The 17,607-nt window shown below is 40.0% G+C and overlaps 1 protein-coding gene across 20 annotated transcripts in view; it reads right to left on the bottom strand.

Annotated features, from left to right (window-relative positions):
- col13a1 (collagen, type XIII, alpha 1) overlaps window positions 1-17,607 on the bottom strand; it is a 203,537-nt gene that overhangs the window by 157,968 nt on the left and 27,962 nt on the right. For 19 of the 20 annotated variants that reach the window (XM_055502799.1, XM_055502800.1, XM_055502795.1 and 16 more), the window contains exon 3: window positions 2,393-2,400. The exons of the other annotated variant lie outside the window; for it this stretch is intronic. In XM_055502799.1, the coding sequence (XP_055358774.1) occupies window positions 2,393-2,400 (8 nt within the window). The remainder of the gene's footprint in view (window positions 1-2,392; window positions 2,401-17,607) is intronic. 20 annotated transcript variants of the gene reach the window in all.

Genomic DNA, 17,607 nt, shown 5'->3' with positions numbered 1-17,607 from the left:
TTGGGTGGGGGATAGGTCATTCACTGTCGTTTGTGCTTACGGGCCAAACGGTAGTCTGGAGTAGCTACTTCTTGGGGTCCCTGGAGGGAGTGTTGGAAAGCGCTCCAACCGGGGACCCCATTTTTCTGGGAGATTTCAATGCCCACGTGGGCAACGACAGTTATACCTGGAGAGGCATGATTGGGAGGAACAGCCTCCCTTATCTGAACCCGAAGGGTGTTATGTTATTGGACTTCTGTGCTAGGCACAGTTTGGCCATAACAAACACCATGTTCGAACATAAGGGTGTCCATCGGTGCACATGGCACCAGGACACCCTAGGCGGAAGTCGATGATAGACTTTGTAGTCGTTTCACCTGACCTTCAGCCATATGTTTTGGATACTCGGGTGAAGAGAGGGGCTGAGCTGTCAACTGATCACCACCTGGTGGTGAGTAGGATCTGCTGGCAGGGAAGGAGGCTGGAAACGTATTGTGAGGGTCTGTCGGTGCTGAACCCTCTGTCAGACAGACCAGAACTCACATCTCCGGAAGAGCTTCGACTACACTCCGAGGGAGGTTCGAGACATAGAGTCTGAGGGGACCATGTTCTTCACCTCCATTGTCAACATGGCCATTCGGAGCTGCAGACGCAGGGTATCGGCCTGGGAGAAGTTTGGGTAGGCCATTGAGGAGGACTATTGCTCGGCCTCAAAGAGATTCTGGCAAGCCGTTTCTCTGCTTTTTGCAGATGACGTTGTCCTGTTGGCTTCATCGGGCCAGAACCACCAGCGTGCGCTGGTGCAGTTTGCAACTGAGTGTGAAGCGGCTGGGATGAGAATCAGTTCCCCCAAATCTAAGGGCATGGTTCTCGACCCCCACAGGGGGAGGAGTTCAAGTATCTTGGGGTCTTGTTCACGAGTGAGGGAAGGAAGAAGCATGACATTGATAGATGGGTTGCCGCGGCTGCGGTCGGTGTATCGGTCCGTCGTGGTGAAGAGAGAGCTGAGCCAAAAGGCAAAGCTCTCAATTTACCAGTCAATTTACGTTCCTACCCTCACCTATGGTCATGAGCTTTGAGTCATGACCAAAAGGGCAAGATCACGGATACAAGCAGCTGAAATGAGCATCCTCCGTAGGGTGGCTGGGTGCTCCCTTAGAGATAAGGTGAGGAGTTCTGTCACCCAGGAGGAGTTCGGAGTAGAGTCGCTGCTCCTCCACATCCAGAGGAGCCAGTTGCGGTGGCTCAGGCATCTGGTTCGGATGCCTCCTGGACGCCTCCCTGGGGAGGTGTTCCGGGCATGTCCCATCGGTAGGAGGCCCGAGGAAGACCCAGGACACGCTGGAGAGACCGGAAAAGCTTGAGGAAATGTCCAGGGAGAAGGAAGTCTGGAACTCTCTGCTCAGACTGCTACCCCCGCGACCCGGCCCCAGATAAGCAGATGAAGATGGATGGATGGATGGATGGATGGATGGATGGATGGATGGATGGATGGATGGATGGATGGATGGATGGATGGATGGATGGATGGAAGAAATCAAGAAAAGCCTGAAAAAACTGTCACATGCCTTTTATTTTTTGCATATGTGTAAAAAATTTTTTGGGTACTATTTTCATGAAAAAAATGCATGTGTGTGGAACTATCCATAAGACATGTCTTTCCCCTCACAAATTAGACAGGGCAGTCAATTGACTGTGAGACTATATTTTCTTGTTTTGTCTGCTCAGTGACACTCCTTGTGGGACAGATGTAATTAGAAGGTCTTTTGACCGGCCTCAGAATGTTTGTAATATATTTATTGTTCTTGTGGTTCACTAAAATGCAATGAATAGCTGATCTAATCAGTGACACAGCATGAAATGAGCATTCACTTTTTTTTTTAATTCCAGACCTACAATATTTAACAAAACAACTTTGTACCAGTCACTTTTATATGCATCACCTGCCTTTGTATTGGCGGTATAAAGGCAGGTGGTGGTAGCTCATGGTAAGGTCAGTTGACTAGAAGCTGATTGTTCAAATATCCAGTTACTTTAGTAACTTAAAATTTGTTCAAACTGCTTGCCTCTATGCTTTGTTTAAACCGTGTACTGTACTTAGTTAAACTGCACTGTTTGTCATGGATGTGTATTACAGTCTGTAAAACCATGCTAGTCTAACAGAATTACATTTGCGCTATTATGTTGTTAGTCATATATTTCTATACAATAAGAGTGTGAATAATCTTAGGACAATATGAATTTAGAATACAAATATTGTCAGAAAATACTGAAGAGCTATAGTCACACCTTCAGTGCATCCAAAGAAGGCAACATATACAGACACTATTTATACAGCACTTTCATTTACTTCACAGCAAAATTCAAAAACACTTTACCACATGCTGGTCACATGAGGGGCTGATCTACTTACTGGGGGTCCTGCAAGAGAAAAAAACACAAAGACAAAACTTTTACATTTATAACAATAAACTGTACACTACATTAAGCATATGCTGTACAAGCAGCATGAACTTCAAAGGTTCATAAAGGTTCCAAATGGAATTGGTTCATTAGATTATGACTGGTTGACCTGTTACAGCATAAAATAGACCTAAACTATGAGCTAACAAATTCTTTGCAGTTCAAAATGTCACAAACAATAAACAAAACCTGTTTAAAACAGGCATCTTTTATTGCACATTTTATAGCTTAGAGAGCGCCTATGTGTCATGGGAAATAGAAAGACAGACCTACAATTCATCCATATTTCTATTAAATAGACCGGTCAACAGGCTCCAATTTGCCTCCATTTGACCTTTTTAGGGATGCAGTGAGGAAGTCAAGTCAGTTACAGCTGAAACCTAACTGGGTTCATTAAAGATAATGTCAAAGCCTGCAAGGTGGACAAAACAGAATAGTTCAAACAGACCTTTCCATTCTAGTCTGTTAAATGGCAATCACTTCCACAGGATTGGGGTTTTGGGGTGTACCAGTGTGTCACAATCACTATACTGTAGCTAAGAGGCTAGACTCAGGGGCAAGAATAGTCAAGAGAAATGTCAAGAATTTAAGAAGTATAAAGCAAGGCTGGAAATGCAAAATACCAAATCTAGAGTAATGGCGGCATTGGCAGCTGCCACTAGATGCCGTGGCCACCAAATCTACAGCTTCTCCGGCCGCTGTCTCTGGCACATGCCGCTGTATCTATGGCACATGCCACGGCATCTACTGTACCTGCCGTGGCACCACTAGAAATCTTGCGGCATCTACAGGAAATTACTTATTTACTAATGTATTAAGATTGCGTTTTTTTTACTCGCACACGGGGTCATTGCTTTAATATACGTTGTCATGCAGCCAACAAGGTTTACTGTAATTCCTTTCAGGCAAAAACAGACAGCAGTAGCTTCCTTACAGATGTTTATTGCACATTTCTCTCCAGTTCCACCTACATGTAAGTGACCTGCAGCAGGAACTTCAAAATCTTCACACAAAGACTCAACTTCAATTTAGGACACATGTAGATAAGTTGATAAATATGTGGAGATGATTGGTTCTGTTGTGAGAGGAAACGGTATCCTGTTTCCTCTCACAACAGAAATGTGACTTTAACATAAACAACACACATATGGCCCAGGAGATCGGAATCGTGAACCAGGAATGTGAAGTAATAAAAGGAAAACTCTTCATTTGGACACAAGTTCTGGTTTAGATGCACCAGAACATTTAACTGTCATGAAATTGATGCCATGCGGGCGACGATTCCTGGCCCAGAGGCTGTGGCACCTGGACCAGAGAGGGCACGCCTGCTCAACCAACCGGTAACGGGAGACGCTGCACAGCGGCTACAGCTCCAAACTAAGGCAAGACGAACATCTCTGATCCTCTGAGAAGTCTGGTGTTTCTTAAGGCGCTAAAATTGAACATTCCAAATTCATTAGTTATCCTTTGGTTTTTATAAGTTAGAAACAAATACTCTTTTCGCTTGATCAAAGCCATCACACACTTAGGTCTTCACCATTCCTTGTCCTTTCACTTATTGATTCATTCATTGCTGATTGCTGTGTTTTCTGTGATTGTGTTCACATATGTTCATTAATTGCTGTTAACATTGCCTGTCATACAAAACTTTTAACACACACACACACACACACACACACACACACACACACACACACACACACACACACACACACACACACACACACACACACACACACACACACACACACATTCACCAAAACTCTGTTCTCTGTTCATCCATTGCTGATCATCTCATGCTGATTGTTTGTTCATTTCCTGTTTTAATTGCTTTCATTGAGTATTTTCATATTATTTTATTCCTATATCCAGTAGTATTAGATTAATAAAATGTTTAAAGGAATCTGGTTTTGTGTGCATTGTTCTTCAGATTTAAGCAGAGGTCACTGAACCACGACAAGAATTCACAACATTAGAGATTGATTTGTTCTTATTGCAAGAAAGTTGTTATTGTTGTTCATAACTGGTAACGCATTAAATTGACATCTAGTGTTGACTAGATTGATAGAAGCGTGGTTTCAGCTTTAAAACAAACCTGGTGCCCCACCTTAGAGGGATATTAATGTTTCTGCATTAATATTCTGCATAAACTATTAATTTGAATCCGCTACAATAATAACAACAGCAACAACAACAACAACAATAATACAGGTTCAGCTTATTCCAACAAAGTTTTACTATTTTCTAAATATTAAACCATTAAATTATGTTATAGAGGTGGCATTGGTCATATATGGTCATATTTGTATGCAATTATCCCTATGACAATACCTGTATGTCATGTCAATGTTCCATTAGAGGAAAAAATACAAAACACTGTAAATACAAAGCATTATTTCAATATGTAGTTATCTTATCGATCAATGTAAAGTAATTATAGGGTGAATCATTGTTAGAAAATAAAATTCTACATTAAATTACTTGTAATCCTTTTGCCTAGGTTTTAAGTAAGTGGTTGCAGATGGCTTAGTGGCTCAGTGACAGAGTGTTGGTTTGGGAAGCGGAAGGTCAAACCCCCACCAGAGCACGTGTCTCTTTGAGTAAGACATTTTGCACTAGCTCCCCATGCTGCCTGGCATGGCAGCCCACTGCTCCCCCAGGGAATGGGTTAAATGCAGTAGACAAATTTCATTGTAACATTGTATGTGATCCTGGATGTGCCAGTATGAAGTAGAGTAGAGTGATTCTGAATGGGCCTGTTTACAAAGACAAGGATAGGTAAATATTTTTTTATGAAAAAATATTAATGCTATTTTAGTTTATTTACAGTATTCTCTTCCGGCTTTTTCTTCAGTGCTACAGGCCACGATGTAAGCTGTACTGTAAGCAAGCATCTTTGTCATCAGTCATCATATTTTCTGTACATTAAAGTAGTCTAAACATTAACAATAGTATTATTCATAATAATAGCTAAGATAATAATAAGTTTAACAAATTTCTATTTACAGGAGGAGAACACATTCCTATCTTGATCTTGACGTTATCCTACACATCTCTTAATCACATTTTACAGGGGGCACCATATAAAACGTCCTAACAAACAGTTTCACACCATGGTTTGGCATCTGCAGAGCCCAGAGCCATCAGTGGTTCTACAGCATTGTCAGTACTGCCAGCAAGATTGTTGGTGCCCCTCTCCCATTCCTGGAAGAGATTTATCAGCAACGCTGCACACGCTGAGCAGCTTCCATCACTGGGGATCCCCAGCAACCCTCTTATGGACTGTTTTCTCTCCTGCCACCAGACAAGAGGTACAAGAGCATAGGCTGCAGATCAAGTTGTACCCAAACTGCTTTAACTCACAAAGAACTATACCCCTTAAACCCATACAAAACTCCTGGCAAGAAGTGAACTGCTGCTAATGAGTGTAGGTTTACCACTGTGCGTTCTTTTTATTAGATTTTTATTAGGATTGAGCAGTAAGGCAGAGGCATTCTTTTAAGTCTGAGCAGAGTAGAACTCTTAGGGGATCAGTAATTGCTTTATTGCTGTGTTGTTTTCTTTTCTTGTTGCTGAACACGGGATCTGATCACTGTATATTTCTGCGATCACATGACTGTAACGCTGTTATAGATGCGTGAATCTATGAGGTGCACATTGAAGTGCTGTGATCTGTGATTGTGCTAGTTTAAGTTTGCTTTATGTGGTACTGTGCGGTTGCACACGCACACGCACCAACCCACACACACACACCCACCCACACACACACACACACACACACACACACACACACACACACACACACACACACACACCCTTTTATCTCAGGTAACACGCACATACATACAGTATTTCCAGACGAACACACCATACGATTAAGTTGTGATTTGCTGAGTTATTCAAGATATTGTTGATACTGGAGTCTGTGATTATTTGTATATGGTTTTGCAGCACTGGTGACTATGGTACGGAGTTCACCCTTCAACCAACTTAAATACAATTGAGACTGTATTGGCCATTCCAAATTGGTTATTGGTCCCTGGAAACAGGATGGTGCCCCGTAAATTAATTAATAATTAATTCACTTAATAATTATTATTCAATAATAATTGTTTCACTTACCAAACTATAAACCATTGTCATATATAGTTATATATTTATGCTAATAACCAAAATTTGTGAATCTAAATTATAAACATATTTAGTATCTCCACTCAGGAGCTATAAATCAAATTGTTATAATTTGTGCTCCTCACATATCCCCAACACTACTCATAAGGTAGAAAAGCTCCATTTACTGTACCAGTGCAATGCAACAATGACAAGGGCTGCTCCCTTTCAGTTATCACGCAGTTTCATGTTCCAGGTCATATGAATTAGTGTGTTGTTGCACACTGTGTATTCCGTTTCTGTTTTCAGACTTGCAGGATCTTGCACCCAGGAGTCGTCCCATCCGTGGAAGACAGGCTATGTAGATTAGAATGCTGGACAAGGAAAATCACAAAATGCCATGCTGACTGTGGGCATGGGCATCTCCCCTTCTTTTATTTCACATTGGCTTGCACATGGTTTGATTTCACAACAAAGTAGCTGGACACTAATACAATAGCAAATGATATAGAATAAAGTAAATATTGTAATATTTAAAGTATTTTACACTGTCCTTATTTATGACTGATGACTAATCTTATGACAGGCGAGCTGTATATATCACCACTTGCAATCCAAGCAGCAGACATTACCATGTTTATTGACCACGTTTGCTGCCCAGACATTGTGGTCATCATTGCCTTGAAACTGTAAGTTACTTTATATTGTCTGTAGGTGGTGCTCAGGTCAAACCCAAAGACTGCTGTGCAAGGGTTCATGCATGTGCAAGCCTGGATCAGACAACTAACTCTAATCTACAGTATGGTGTTGAATGACAATAATGTCAAAAATGATTCTGCTAAACATCTCTTCTGATGTTGCTTGATTTCAGCTTAGCTTATAATACAACAAAGTGCTTCTTGACAGAGTGTGAAATTGGGTGGGACTATAATGGACAGTACTAAGGTGTTTCAGATCACAGAGACAGGAGTTGTTTGGTCTCCAATGGTGGACATGGATCGAAGCAGGTAGGCATCATATGTCATGACAGCCATCACACAGGGTTGACTGTTGGCCTACTTCTGTTTATTTTCTTAGTTTTTAGTTAGTTAGTTAGTTAGTTTTCTTAGTTTCTTCTGCTAGTTAGGCAGGTGGCACCAAAATTCACTTATCACTGTCATTAAATGACTATAGTCCTTCAGATTCACTCTGCAATTAATCATATGATAGGAGGGAAAGACTGATACTGTTTAGAGAGGCAACAGAAAGAGGAGACTAAGTGAATTGCAAAGACTGAACTCCTCAACAGGAATGAGAAAGACATGTAGTATGTACAGCAGCTTTGCACAAGGATAACACGGTGGAAACTCAGAGGCATTTACAGCACTGTTGCAGCCCAAACACTAATTGATCCTGTTATACCAAACGTGAAAAAAAATGTAGAACTCAAATTACATTTAAACAAAATGCACAGTAGACAGGCACATAAACTATTCTCTCTTAGCATGACAAGGGCAGCTATGTACTGCTGTAATCAAACACTATGCAATACAATGGATACACACAGGGGGCATAATATTCCTGCAGGAAACATCAGAGCAATAGTCCATGAATTATCTTGGTCATCTTCCTTTTCTTTCAGACAAAATAAATGTTAACTAATGAGATGCCATTGCCAGTGCAAAACAAATGCAATGATCAGCTCAATCACCCAATGGAATCATGTTTCACATAGAGAGGCCCCAAATGAGAAAAACAGACGTGACCACAGAAACAGCAAGTTACCTCCAGTTTGGCAGGAGTAGGACTGGCAGGACACTCTTGCATTCCTTCCCCTTACCAACAGCCTTCTTCCTACAGTATATTGTTTCCATTCCCCTGCCATTCACGAAAGTAAGACACCTAAAACCCAAATTCAAGCTTTAAAAATGAAATTGTCTAATGTTGACTGTATAACAGTCTTTTAAAGTTGAGCATGTGACCTTATTGTATCTGCTGGAAATGCAACAGTTGTTACCTGAACATTACCTGGCACCAACAATCACTTTGATACCATTGTTGCTTGGAATCAATAAGAAGAACTAAAGCATTAAACCATTTAAATCTTACTTCCTGGAAGAAAACACATCCTTCTCTCATGTTCACTAGGGGTGGGCCCTACGCATCGCTAGTATTAATATTAATCGATACCCCGACAAAAATATTGATACTTTGGTTGAATCTTTACTCATTTTTTTACAAAGACGCGACCTAACTATCTTGTCTGTCTGCATCTCTAAGTGCCTGTGTGTAAGCGGCGTGCCTGTGCGCCGTATGCCAGAGCAAAGCAGACACACACCAACCCCCCTCTGCAAAAAGGGTGTTAAATAAAGTGCCAACACTACCATTTTATATTTAGTTTTACTGTTCAACTTTGTCTGGGCTTTATTAAATGAATACAATTTAAAACAAAACACCTGAAAGTCATGAAAATGTATTTATATTTGATAATGCATTAATTGTCAAAAAGTATTGGTATTGGTATTGATATCGGCAATACTGGTCAAGTATTTACTTGGTATCAGATCGACTCCAAAGTTTGCAGTCTCGCCCACCCCTAATATTCACCATTCTCACTCTTGCCTGGACTACTTCCACATCACCCTACCCTCTATTAAAATTATTAATCATGCAGAGATTTGGCCAGCCCAACAGATGGGTTAGGAAAAGTCCTAGCCTACCAGTTAAAAACCTGAAAACTAAACCATCCATTTACTAGTGCACAAAAATGGGAATATCACATACAACCACCACTCCAAGTCTTTTGCGATCTGCTTCATAGGTTATGCGCAATTTACTCATCTGACTCAGTTTAACTACCTAAAAGTAACTGTTGCTTAGCCTCCCTACTCAGAGTGGAGCCCAGAACGCAGAGTCGCAGTCTTACACACCTCTCTGCATGTTCTCTACAGCCGTCACTCCCTCTTAGTCTTAATTATCACATAGAGACTGTGTCTGCTATCCGACCACCTAAACTATACAAGTCACAAACTAATCAAAGAGGAGTGACTTACCAGAATGTATAACTCAGATTTATTAATTACTCCTAAACCCAAACATAGTTTTAACTCATTTCAGAGCCTCACTCTGAGCCTTTCTCACCCAGACTCTAAAACTCAGAATTGTATTTTGTATTGTTTATCGTCCTCATGTTCCATATTCAGAGTTCTTAACTGAATTCTCTGAATTATTATCTGACTTGGTTCTTCCAAGTCACACATAAAGCACAGATAAGGTCATTGTAGTGGGAGACGTTAACATTCATGTAGATGTTGACAGTAACTGTCTTAGGGCTTTTAACTCATTAGTAGACACTATTGGTTTTACACAGCAGGTAACTACACCCACTCATCTTTTTAACCATACCCTTGATCTTGTCCTGACATATGGGGTTGAAATTGATAATTTAATAGTTCTTCCCCAAAACCCTCTGTTATCTGACCATTTCTTACAAACTTTTCAATTTACCATAACTGACCTTGCAGGAGCTGGAAAGAAATCTTACTACAGCAGATGTTTATCTGACGCTGTTGCCAGATTCAAGCAGATGATTCCATCATCTTTTGTCTCATTGTCTTGGCTACACAGAGGAGAACAGTCACCTTAATCCTTTTGAACAGGTTGATTGTCTTGTAGATGATGCTGCAGCTTCTCTGCGTACAATGTTAGAAACAGTAGCTCCTCTGAAGAAGAAGATAGTGAATCAGATGAGGTTAGCGCCATGGTATAACTTAGAGATCCGGAGCCTAAAGCACAGGACCAGAAAACTAGAAAGGCAGTGGCATTCTCACAAAATAAATACAAACTGCATTGCATTGAAGGGCAGTCTAATAATATTTAAAAAATCACTTTGTGCTGCTAGAAAAGCATTTTAATTCTCCTTATTGAGGAAAACAAAAACAACCCCAGAGTCAAAGCTTTGTTGAGCCTACTGTCCCCTTAAATCTCAGCAGCAATGACTGTATGAACTACTTTAATAATAAAATTATCACTATTAGAGAAGACATTCAGCAGCAACTTCCTCCAAATGACAGAAATTACTGTCTAGATCCAACAACTTAAATAAATTTACCAAATCCTCTGTCTTACCTAGACAGCCTTTTCCCCATAACTCATATAGAGTTAACTTCAATAATTAACTCTTCCAAGTTGTCCACTTGTCTTTTAGACCCAATTCCACCCAGATTACTCAAAAAGGTTCTCCCTTTAATTAGCTCGCCCATATTAAATGAAATCAACCAATTTTTACTAATAGGCTATGTACCACAGGCTTTTAAGGTGACTCTGCTCAAACCTTTTTTGAAAAAAACTACTCTGGACCCTGGAGAACTAGCCAACTATAGGCCCATTTCAAATTGACTCTTTTTTTCTAACGTTCCTGAAAAAAATCATGGCTGAACAATTATCTGACCACATGAGTGGGAATAACCTTTACGAAGATTTTAAGTCAGGATTTGGAAAACATCATAGCACAGAAACAGCTCTGGTTAGAGTCACTAATGATCTTCCCTTAGCTTAAGACCATGGTCTGGTCTCTGTCCTTGTCCTGTTAGATCTTAGTCCTATTTGTTGAACAGATTCCAGTTTGTTCATGTTAATGACAAATCCTCCATATGCACAAGGATCAGCTTTGGAGTATAGCAGGGTTCTGTGCTTAGTCCAATACTGTTCAGTTTAAACATGTCTCCTCTAGGTGAGATTATTAGGAAGCATCCTATAAATTGTCATTGTTATGCAGATGATACTCAGCTATATATGTCTTTGGAACCAAATGAAACAGATCAACTAGTCAAAATTCAAAGTTGTTTGGAAGACATCAAATCCTGGATATCCTAAAACTGCCTTCTACTAAAGTCAGATAAAACCAAAATTCTTATCATTGGGCCTAAAAATCACGCTATTAAGCTAAAGACGCTATTCAGTCAGACAGCCACCCTGGATGGTATAACATTAGCTATAGATTCTACTGTGAGGAACCTTGGTGTCATGTTTGACCAGGATTTTCTTTTTATATCATACAATAAACAAATCTCCAGAACCGCCGACTTTCAACTTAGAAATATAGCTAGAAGTATTCACTCCCAGAGCGATGCAGAGAAACAGATTCATGAATTTGTTACCTCTAGACTGGACTACTGTAACTCCTTAGTCGTAGGATGTTCAGTGTGGTTCTGCTGGAGGTTTTTTCCTTGTTAGAGAGGGAGGTTTTCCTCTCCACTGTTGCTTTAAAATTTTAATTGAATGCTTGCTGTATGTGGGATCTGTTGGGTTTAGTTTTGTAAGGTCTTAAACCTTACCTTATAAAGTGCCTTGACATAAACCTGTTGAGATTTGGCACTAAATAAATAAAATTTAATTTAATTTAATTGAAAGTCTTTTCTTATGTGTGCCTTTGACTCAAGAGGAGACCTACGTTCTAAACTCCAGTTTTGCTTTTTTAAAGTCATATATTTGAGACCATCAGTTTTATTTTAGGAGGTTACTCAGAATTTCGTTGTTAGTTTTGTATATATATATATAACTACATTTAGCATTCAGAGGACTCAAAGCTGTTTTGGTTTCTTTCGTGGATGGAGATGATCAGTTATTATTGTACTGTATTGTGCTTCACACTCATTATTCAGATTGAGTTCACCTGTATGCTCTGTCTATTGAATTATGTATATCTTCTATCAAATAGTGCCATTACTGTAGCACCAGGACGAGGTATGCATTAAATTACCTTTTGCAGTGACACCTGCTGGCTGTGTGTAAAAACTACATTAGCCTTGCCATTGATCCCTCATTGATATGTGTTGCTTTTAGATGTCACAGACCATGTTTATCTTGTTCTCAGAATCCAAAGTCTGACCAGAAAACCAATGGTACCAACGGTAATTTAATTTTAGTTTTAGAAGAAAAAAAGCTAATTAAGGTTTGGTGCAAAAGTTCAATTACACATTATCTCATTTTCAAGTAAAATACTTGGTTGATTTCTGTTAATTCTGCTCTATTAGAAAACTTGAGAACCTTTTTTCAATCTCCTACTTGCACTTTAAGCAAAGAACATCAAACAGTTGCTTAAGAAGTTAGATGAACAAACCAACTGTCCTTCTTCCCCTGAAGGCATTAGAGATTCCCAACCCAGCCTCCACCAGCACATCATTTCACAGCTGCAGAAGTCATCAGACAAGGTGCTCAAAACAAAACCTACATTCAGCTTTTGATTTAGCTACGTGACTCAAGAAGTTATTGCCTTAACAGTGATCAATTAAGCGCACACACACACACACACACACACACACACACACACACACACACACACACACACACACACACACACTCAAGAGTCACAGCTAGTTTTTGGTGCTATACCTAAACCCATGTAGTAACACACTTAACCTAATATCCTTAACCTTACACTAACCTCTTTTCTGTGTCACTGGTTTTCTCATTTAGGCCTTATTGCATGAACATATTGCTTGAAGGAAACTAAGCTTCTGACCTAAATCAAATGGTGTGTACCACACTGTGTTTGAGTCTTATTGGAATTATAGAAATTAATAAAACATTTTTATTACGACAATACACTACTATGTTAAAAAAAATCAATGGGTTAAATCCAGGTTTAACTGATAAGTGTAACTATAGTTGTGTCAAACAATATGAAACAATTGGTTGAATATTTTAAGAAATTGTGTTACTAGTAGAAAATTGTATTCCATTCGTTGTGTTGTGATTGTCTGGTGAAATCTTTAATCCATATCCATATAAATACCACTGAGTAGCGCGCACAGTTCACAGAGTAGTTCCATATAGCATTCATAGTTAGAAAATAGCATCAATCTGGATAAAAGCTTAACCTAACTGTAGCCTCTGTCTCCTGGGTTGTGCATTCTCAGACCTAAACAGTAAAATAAACAAATTATTTGGGTTTGTAGATTTTTAAGGTTCATCAGGTTTCAAAAACACACCAGATCACCGTCACCCACAGGAGTGGGCCAAAGAGCCTAGAGCTTATTTCATTTTTCCAAAATATCCACTGCTTCCCACTGACTAATGCAGGACTCTGTGTTTCTGGGAAACCTATAGAGCTTCTGCATTCTTCAGCGTACCTTAGAGACTTAGGTTAATGTTTTTACAAGACAAAAAGCAAATAATTAGCTCCTACTGTATATGGGAACACTTCTGAGAATAATCTCAAACTACAGAGATTCCTTTAAACCACATATGCAACTGTTTTCTTTTCTCACTCTTGAAGTTGAGCATACCTCCCTACAATCAAATACAATATAAAGAGTTCCAGTCAAAAGCAACTGCTCTTTATTCAGATGCTTTTTGATTTTATCTGCAAAAGCAGCTGCATACTATAGTTTGCTCATGCACACATACTTAAGCTAAGATGTTTGCCCGTGTGTGCTACACCATCAATCCATTGGAACCATCTGTGACACGTTTCACAGCCCATGACTTGCCCTGGAGCGCTGCTGGATGCCCACAATATCACTATGCTTTGCTAAAGATGCACACAAATATTTGTGCTTTTCAAAAATATGGAATCCACCAATCAGCTAGAGCTTTCATTATTTAACATGATCTATTTGAAACAGCAGGGCTACTTTATTCTGCCCCAGAATGGCAAAGCAGCTCAAGTATGCATTACCATCTAGATCAAACATCAAAACAAATGTATTAAAACTAATACTAAAATTACAGGTGACAGCAACATCAGGAAGAAGGAGCATGAAAAGATTTAGATGTACCAAGGGCTGAAAGAAGACATAAGGCTCCTGGCCACAGGAATTTGAGTATTAGAGGTTGTTAGTGACAAAAAAGACATGTTCAGTTTGTGCATTTACAAATAAATGTAATTAATAGACTCGTTAATAACCTTTGGCCACTGTCTGAGGCTACTATTTTGTAGAAGAATAAGAAGAATAGAAAATTACACCACCTTAGAGACATTGTCTGCTTGTTCAAATCAATAACCAAACCTAGACTCTGATTGATTCCATTTCCAAATAGGGATTTGTGGAGCTCGGGTACTGCGCCATGTCTAGCACGGTGGTGGTGGAGGTGCTTGTTGTTTGCAAACTCAACCTGTCCACCAGCACAGCAACATCACACATATTTAGGATGAAACAAATAAAAAGAAGAAAAAAAGGATAGATGAGACAGAAAACATACAGTAAGGGCAGCGAACTTAATATTTACTGATGGCTGAACTGCTGCTTTTTGCATCTGCATCAACTTTCTTTGAAGTCAATTGATGCTTTGCACAGCTGCATGCATGCATGAAACAGACGGTATTATTCTGATGCGCAGTGAGGACGTCTGCATCGGCATGCACTCTGCTGCAAACTATGGAATGAAGTCTGATGAAACTCCTGGAACATTCACTGTGGCCAATATTCTACAGAGCATTTTAAATCATTGCCTTTCCTCTTCTTTTGTTAACATAAGTCTTTGTATCCTGTCTGTCACATTCTTCTAAGTATAGCCACACAGTGGCAGCTGCACTGTAAACCTATCATGAGTGAAGAAAGGGGATCTGCTGTGTTCTCTTCCTGTCAGCACAGATGTCAAGGTGAACTTGGGGGACTCCTTAAATAACCAGGTCCATGACCCTCCGGCTTCCTCTGGCAGCTGCACAGATTAAAGGAAACCTCTTGTTCACAGGGTATTGGAGGCTGTAAGTCTGGCTACATCTTGATCTACAACAAAAATCTCTCTCTAACAGGGCTCTTCAACGAAACTGTGATGTCTGGATTTGCAGTAACAGACTTTTTTACAGAAGTCAAACCTTTGCAGGCAAACTCATGTTGTAATGTCTTAAAGGAAATAGAGAGATCACAGTAGTGAGGTCAGATTACATGCTTCTACTTTCAATCCATGGCTTCCCTTGACATTTCTGCCAGGTAAACTGCAAAGCCCACTTCCCGTCTTCGAATCAGCAGTCATAACTCCCCAACGCTGTGTCTTTCCTGCTAAAGTCCTTATCGTTTGTTGTTTTCAGCATCAATCCACCCTCATAGCTGTGTCATGGTCATCCCTGGCTGTTAGAAAAGGTAGATTTGCTTTTTTTCTCCATTTCTGCCCCTTGAGGAGTGCAGACGTGTTTTCTTTCTGTTCCCCACTCTTTTGCTTGCAGTGTCCTTGCCTTTACTGAGCACCCTGATCTGCTATTCTGAAATAAATATTTTGGAACATGGAGTTAATCAACAGGTCACTCATTGGACAAAAGGAGGCAGATGGTTAACATCTGCAGACAGACTGGATACTTGGGGAAAATGGTGACAGCCTCGAATAGACCCGCAAGAGGCAATGAAGCTCTGAGTTCTGAATTGGATTATTGATCTAGACAAATTAGCCTTGGATTGTTAAAAATGTTGCTACAATTGAGTATTATCTTTGTCCCTTCTCCCCTTTCCCCCCTTCTGGATTTAATCTAGCTCACCAGCTGTGCTTCTATCTTCTTTTTCTTACTGTGTACAAGGACAAGGACAACGGTTGGACTGATCTGTAAACATCTTGGTCAGCGTCGTCCATACATCTATAAACATTTCATATTTTACTATACTGACGCAGATACCACCCCCTCACAACCACCACAACCTTATAGTCTCACCGTCTGCTCTCTGACCTTCATCCTGATGTACAGTATCAATGAAAAAATGCCAGCAAGATTTCCACTTGTACTGGGTGCTACTGTGTGTTTTTTTGTATTATTGCAACTTGCTTCCAGTGTCAGATGGTGCCGCTAGCGTGGCTGCCAGAAGAAATTTCCCTGTTATAGGAACAATAAAGTTCTCTATCTATCTATTAGGTATAGCGTACAGTATCATGTTTGTGTCATACATGTCATACAGGAACTGTATACATTAAAAAAAGCACAAATATATGAAATGAAAAATTATCTAGGACTGATTTTATTCTAAGAACAAGTATTAGGCTGTTCCATGAGGTAACAAAGAATAATATTTAGGTGATAACAATACATGACCGTTGGTTGAACAGACCAACCATTCATAGTAATAGTATGCACAGTAATAGCTGCACACTTGGTTAATGCCAAGTTGGCTGTGTCTTTCAGCTAGCCTGGAAATGCCTGGGACCATCCTGGAAAAGGTGGAGCAAGTGTCCAGGGAGAGAGAAGTCTGTGGTTCTTTACTTGTTTACTTGATGACAATAACACTGACGGATTAAGCAATATAAACAGGTTATTTAGGTGGTGTCTATGGTTAATAAGATCATGTACTGTATAAAGAGTAAAGGATTTTAAAGCTCCCTGATCATACAGCTTTTCACTCTAAAGAATATTGGACTTTAATGTCTCAGTAAGGTCTCTGTAAATTTTCATTCCATAAAACTCTTTAGATCGTCCACACTGCCCCTGTCAATATGTTGTTTTCACTCCCCATCAGCAAACGCTGTGTTTTCTGGGCGTGTCGCAAGCGAAGCTGCTCGCCACACCTCTGTGCGGAAGCGCATACCTTTTTTGTTGTTGTTGTTTTTTGGCTCCATGGATACGAGCCACCGCACGGTTAGGATACTATAGGTGGCAGTAGTGCGACGTTGAGAATACAATCCACCGCAATCCTCCACAGAAGAAGACGACCCACTACAGAACTGCACGACGTTAGCCAGCCAGCTAGTTCGTAGCGTAGTAGAACCATACGTCTACGATCCCGAATCTGACCCTAAGGCTGAAGAGGAGGCTGTTGAAGTCGCCACATTTCGGCTGATGCAAGATGTGTCTCATTGGTAATGTCGCATTTACTTCAATTTAATTGATTTATGTATTTTGCAAAGTGACTAGCGGTTGCTAATGCGTATGCTAAATGGCGTGTGCAGCTTCAATATTCACAACACGACTTACCTGGAAAACTCTCGTTAATAGATAACACTACTTTAGCTCACGTTATACAAATAAATAAGTTTGAGAGCATAGCGGAAATAATATAAATACATTTTACATTTACACATTTCACTGTTTTGTCTTACTTGTGCTGCTGCTCTGACATAATTTTATTTAGAAATGTGCATTAATATTTAGAG

The sequence above is a fragment of the Betta splendens genome, chromosome 15 (assembly GCF_900634795.4).
Source record: "Betta splendens chromosome 15, fBetSpl5.4, whole genome shotgun sequence".
In the NCBI taxonomy this organism is placed as follows: Eukaryota; Metazoa; Chordata; class Actinopteri; order Anabantiformes; family Osphronemidae; genus Betta; species Betta splendens.
This window is presented reverse-complemented; position numbering and strand designations above follow the sequence as displayed.